Source organism: Adiantum capillus-veneris, chromosome 8 (genome assembly GCF_014529385.1).
Source record: "Adiantum capillus-veneris isolate H3 chromosome 8, ASM1452938v2, whole genome shotgun sequence".
In the NCBI taxonomy this organism is placed as follows: Eukaryota; Viridiplantae; Streptophyta; class Polypodiopsida; order Polypodiales; family Pteridaceae; genus Adiantum; species Adiantum capillus-veneris.
This window is the reverse complement of record NC_140938.1, coordinates 12,363,419-12,369,716: the sequence shown is the minus strand read 5'-3', so window position 1 is coordinate 12,369,716 and position 6,298 is coordinate 12,363,419. Positions and strand designations below refer to the sequence as shown.

The 6,298-nt window shown below is 46.1% G+C and overlaps 1 protein-coding gene across 1 annotated transcript in view; it reads left to right on the top strand.

The window, feature by feature from the left end:
- Window positions 1–357: 357 nt before the first annotated feature.
- The window catches only part of LOC147451681 (uncharacterized), an 84,844-nt gene continuing 78,903 nt past the window's right edge, over window positions 358–6,298 (top strand). Inside the window, exon 1 of the mRNA XM_086517572.1 lies at window positions 358–715. Within this exon, the coding sequence (XP_086373698.1) occupies window positions 486–715 (230 nt within the window). The 5' untranslated portion in view covers window positions 358–485. The remainder of the gene's footprint in view (window positions 716–6,298) is intronic.

Below are 6,298 nucleotides of genomic sequence, written 5' to 3'. Positions count from 1 at the left end.
ATAAAGCGCACGGGGTGCACTCGAGGGATCAACGGCCCGAGTGCATCCCACCGTTGGATCAAATCTGGCTGGGAAAAAAAATTCGCACTGCCTGTCCCACTCACGTCTCGAGCTCGCGACCCCTTCCCACCCACTCGCAGACCTCAACCATCCCGCCTAACGCGCCTCCATGCAACCAACGCGCCTTTAACAATATAAAAGCCTGCCCCTTCTACGTGCGTCGATCCAACGGCCTAAAGCCCCTCGCCCTGCCGATCATGCTCCTCGCCGTCGATCCCTCAAGTGACACCCCGTGTCACTTATAAACGAGGGGGGGGGGGAGGCGGGGAGAGGGGGTTTTTCCAAATGGCTCTCACACCCCATATTGAAGACACCGTGTTACTGGTGCGTACCCACCCTAGTAATCCATACTTCTTAAGAATAGCAGTAGGATACGTAATGTTACAGGCCAAGAAGCCTGCTAATTTGCTAACGAGCTCAATGCGATGGTAAGAGAGCGAGCTACAACGTGTAGCAGCAGCGGGGATGATTGCTCATCTTCTTCTTCTTCTTCATCATCGTCATCATCATCATTGGAAACATCAGCTACGTCTTCTTCGCCATCATCATTTTCCTCCGGCGGCAGCAGCAGCAGTGAAGGAAATGCAAGGTCAAGCAGCTACAAGCGGTCCCGCAGGAAATCTCTCTCGTCAAAGAGTCACAGTAGCACCAGTAGGTAAATTTTCTTTCCGTTCTGGACCATGTAATGCTGGCTGGAACAAGGAATGATTGGACTTAGAGGGGACCCGCTCCTTGTGTTATTTCCGTGATGAAGGAATTCCAAGAGAGTTCTAAGCTAGTAATCTGGACACACTAAGTGAACTTTAATGGCTCACAAAGAGGCATCACCCCAATCTCAAGTTTTTTTGTGATCTGTTTGTATTCATGGTACTAACTGTTTTGATATTCATAGTGTGCATGCTTCAGTTCCTTTAACCAACATGGATCTCGGCGCATTACACCTGGTGTGCAGGTGAATGCCCAGGGTGGTCCCACTATTTATTATGCCGTTTAGGTATTTATTTTACTTATTTGACATTATTTTGGGTAGGGCAATTTACGAGGGTGGGGTACTTTGGGTCCCCAAATTGCTATATGAAGGCACCTCTGCCCCCATTGTATAATTAGTTAATTCATTGCCAAGTCGGTTGGTTCAGTGCAAACTCTCTCTTTTTCTCTTTCTTGTGCATGCTCTCCCTAACTCTAGGCTTCCGCATCATTGACTTTGAGATTGCATCAGAGCTGCGTGCTCCTTGAGCTTGGGAAAAGCACGGCACGACAAAGAGGTGATGAGGAGACAACGAGGATCTGCATTTAAAATGCAATTTTAACGGCCAGCGTTTTTGTGCCTATTCTGGTTGCATTTCGTAACGGCATTGAAGGGTGAGAGGACTGCACAGGAGCAGCGTTTTGAAACGCACTTACAAAGGCAGCGAGAGCAGAACTACACTATTCGACATCATTTTTTTTTGTAGTGTTTCAAAACGCTGGCTTAAAAGCCTTCTGTGACGTGTGGAGACTTGCAGGCCGTGGATTCCTGGCAGCATGTTGTAATGCAAGCATTTTGGATGGCATCCCTCTGCCCTGCTTCTGAGTGTGTTGAGACGCCCTTCCCCGCCTGGCCAGTTCCTCTCTAGTATGTCTTGAGGCGCCCTCGGTTCCACATGCACTTTGAAGCCTTCAGTGTGCGGGTGTTTTGAAACGCCATCCCAGCAAGCACAAGGTTGAGGGTGGGCTTGTGACGCGTTTGCAGCCAGGTTTTGAAGTTGCGTTTTGAAATGTGCTGCAATGGAAGTGGCCCTCAAAGGCTATGGAGAGTGCATTGTCAAGGCTTGTCCCTACAAAGCATTGGCCTCTTGCCAAGGTTTCCATCAACTTGGCTTTGGAAAGGGCGTTGACTAGAACTCAATTAGCGGGCTTGTCACTTGCGAAGTTGCCTAAGGAGTGCGAGATGGTGACAAGGGCATTAGACCTGCAAATCACGAAGGAAAAGCTGGATACTGATGAGCTAATCTATTTTCTCATTGAGGTGGAAGCCGTCATAGTCTAGAGGCCAAGGTTCGAGTTTTGAGAAGTGACAAAAGGCAAGCTTGACGAGGGTAGCAGAGATAGTGATTCCACCGAGAATGGCGGCATGGAACAAGTGGCATTGTCCAAAGTGGTCTTAGATCTCGATATCTAGCTTGGTGGTGTTTGCGGCAACATGCTTCAGCCAGAGAGCGACATGTGAGTGGAGAGAGGGGCAAGTGGAGCTCCCAATCCTGTGTCAGAATTCTGAAGCACATTGCAACTAACAAGGGACCAACATGATGTATATTAAACACCATGGACACAATCCATTGTTGATGGCTAGATCATAGATAGGATGTGTTCCGAAGTTCATTAGCTTGTAAAATCTTTGACATATGTGTTTATAGTTCACGAATAGGATTCTTGCCACTTGGACGTAGTGCAGTCTACAATTCGACTTTCGATCAGGCAACCAATACTCAAGATGTAATTCTTTTCGGGTCACAAGTAAGTGGTTGTAAATCCGCCAGCAGTCAATTGCTGTTGGGGTGTCCATGGTAGCGTCATCGTCGACTTGGTCTTCCTACATATGTCCACTATGAGTTGCACATAGTGTTAAAGTTAATGCATCTCAAGTGAATGTCGAGGGTGGTCCCACACAGGACTGCTGAAAAACGCATGTTTGGCTGCGTTTTTGGAGGCTGATTTTGCTTGACAAAAACGCTGAGGACTGCAGTGTTTTAGGGCTGAAAACGCAAGTTAACCTGCTGCTGAAAACGCTGGTTTACCTGCTGCTGAAAACGCTGATTTGGTGGTTCTGCTGGCGATGGGAAACGCTAGATGCAAAGGGAATACTGCGGTCCAGAACCGGCTGAAAACGCCAAGGCAAGGGAGGTGCTAGCAATGATGTAAAATGCTAGGGCTGATGGGTGATGGGGTCGCCAAGGGAATCTTGGAGAGTCTGCTAAGAGAGGGGGGAACCTGTCGCCAATGGCCTGCTGTTCTCCTTGCTCATGTGCTGTTTAGGGTTAACCTTGGTTTGCTTATATATTTTCTTACCCAAATTGCCCTACCTACTTTTGTTGGAAAGTCACTTAAATTAATAAGTGAAAATGTCAAAAATAGGTAAAATAGGCTAAATGCACTGGAAAAATCCCCTAACTGATTCTAATGGATTCTGATGGGAATACTGATGATCATGCTGTGTGCAACGAGAGGATATGCGTCTATACTAAGTGACTGGGCATGCACGGTGTACGAATAGACTTACAAAAGTGCTAGATCACTACTAATGTAGACTGATTGGACTTGACAGAAACCCTGTTATGGTGTAGCTTATCCACAGACACATAGGGTTGGATGTGTCACGTGACATCCCCTCCTTTTTAAAGTGAGGTACTGGTACCGAGCTGCATGGCTTCCTTGTAGTATACCAACAACTCTGGATAATCCTTGAAGAACTCTTCGTCTACCCATACCGCTTCGTGGGTTCCTCAATCCTTGAACTTCAAAAAGTATTGTCGCACTTGCTTCTTCGAACCATGGTGAAACCGATGCAACAACACTTGCTCTGGCTCCATGACTTCAGTTTCATCAATGATCTCCAGCTCTTCTTCTTCCGAAATGTCCTTTGGAGGTATTCCGTGAAACACTTTCAACCAAGAAACATGGAAAACGTTGTGCATTGACCATGAGTTAGGTAACTGCAATTTCATTGAAACCTCATTTATCTTTTTAATGATTGGAAATAGACCATACATACGAAAAGACAGCTTGGGACACTTCTTTCCAACTTGCTTCATGATTCTTAAATACACCCAATCTCCTTCCTTGATCGAAACATCCTGACAATGCTTATTAGCCTGCCGTCAATAAGATTCCTGAGCCTTGCTTAGCCGAAGCTTCACACTCTCAGAAATCTCATCCAATGACTGACTTTCAGCATTTGTCACAAAGTGATGACGTGGCGGACAGCAGAAACCCTAATTTCTGCCAGAAACCCTAAAATTCCTGCAAACCCTAATTTTTGCCAAAAACCCTAAATTCCGGAAATCGCGGAGGCGGATTATTATTATTATTATTTTTTTGGAAAACGATGAGCGACGCGAATTTTGCTTTTGCTTTTTTTTATTAAAAAAAGAGAAAAGACTCTCTAAGAGAGAGAGAGAGAACTGATGCTTTTGATTTTAAAAGCTTTTGGGGCTCTGCTTTTGGGCATCCCTTGTAACCTTTAAATTAGTGGTGAGGGCCTCACTTCTCGGAGCATCTGGACGCAGAGTCTGAGAGTGAAAACCTACCGCTCTCTTGTACTTTGATGATTGATTAATATAAAAAGAAATACCGAAAGGGGCGCCAGTCTTTGGGGCCAATATCTCTATGCACGGAACTCCGCCAGGCCAGTGCAAATCTATTGTGATCTGTGAATTGTTTTGAAGTGGTTATTTGGTGCTGTCGCGGTTGATTCTTGACTTGGAGTGTCCAAGTTTGTTACAGTGGTATCAGAGCACGGCCGATTTCTCTTCTACGGGAAATCCGATCCCCGAATTTTTTTTCCGCGACACCTATGGCTTCAGGCAATGATCAGTCGACTCCCTCTGCATCTGGAGATGCGGGCTGGGATCACAACGAAGATTCAGGCAGAGAGTATGGCCCGCCTTGGCCTACTTAGGCGGAGCGGCGAGAGATAGAGCGTCGCCAGTTGATCAGCGAGGCAACAATGATGATGCTCAATTTTGCCAAGGACCCGAAGATGGCAAAATATATGAACCAGACCTCTTTGGAAGAGGTACAGATGGAGTGGCAGAGAACCACAACACCACTCCCGAAACCCGCTCTCAAGAAACCTTCTGCCTCCAAGAAATCTACGAAGAAGGAACTGGAGAACGTGGTTGATGCACGGATTGCTCAGCTTTTCGACGTGCAAAAGAAAGGCAAAAAGCGCGGCAAAAAGCAGAACAAAGGTACTGTCTTCCCGGGATATTTGGGTCGTCAATCGACATTCGACAAAGCAAAGAAACGGAAGAAGCGTGTTCGATTTGAAGGAGTACCCAGTTCTTCTTCTTCTTCTTCTAACAGTTATTCTAGCTCCTCGGATTAGAGCGAAGAAGACAAAAAAAAAGCAAAAAGTGAAGCAAGACACAAAGCTTCGGAAAGGGCAAGAAAAAGGCAAAGAAGGCTACATCTCGCCCAGAGATTGACAGTTCTACTGAGGACTCGTCTACTTACAGCTTAGACTCCGATGACGGAAAGTTTTATGCGAACAAGAAGAATTTTTTTTTTACAAAGCCAACCAGTATGACTTTCTCGAAGATAAAAGCAAGAAAGTCCGAGAGTTTAAGGAAGGTGGCCACTCGATCAAGCTTGATACTTTTCAGGATACTCAGATGCTTCGAAGGCTTTGTCTTTTATACAGCAGTTTGACATCGCTTTCGCGGGAGGACGCTATTGAGAGCACTCCAAGATTCGGAGAGCTGCCTCTTACTCTGAGGGGAATGCTCGTACTTGGTGGTCCACGCTTCTATTAAGCAAGACTGTGCCAGTTACATGGCTGAAATTCAAGAGGCTTTTTATTTCTTCTTGGTTGACTCAAGAGTTTGAGCGAGATATACGAGCTGCTTGGAACCATCTTCGGATGATCAAGAAAGATGCAATCAATGCTTATTGTGAGAGATTCTGGAGCTCTTTTCTACCCGCCTCTTCATTCAAGAAGATCTCGTTCAGAGAACAGATTGAGCGGTTTACCTTGGGTCTACCTACAGAGATCCGAGATCACTGCTTGGAACAGAAGTCAGCTTCTATTCAGGAGTTGATGAGTCATGCGAAGCGGGGCTTTGCCATTCACTCTGGCAGTCTGACCTACCCCACAGATGAGGCCATGACACAACGAGCCGAACAGACTTCTGGGAATGAAAGTAGAATGAAAAAGAGCAACCTAGAGAAAAAAAAAGGATGCACGACCCAAGCTTACTCCTGAGGAGAGAGCTCGCTTCATCAGAGAGGGGAAGTGCTTTGGATGCGGGAAACATGGACATATTTCCGCAAAGTGCCCTGATAAGGCACAGAAAGAACAGAATGATAAAGACGACGACAGGTCTGAGAGTTCGAGAGCAGTTGAGGAATGTGGCAGAAAAGGTAGATAGAAAAGCAGAACTGGTACCACATGGCGTGGGACTTGCACCGAATCAAATGAATGAAAGTACAAACTTTGCCGTTTTTTTTTGGGACAAAGTGAAGGATCAGGAAGCTCTTT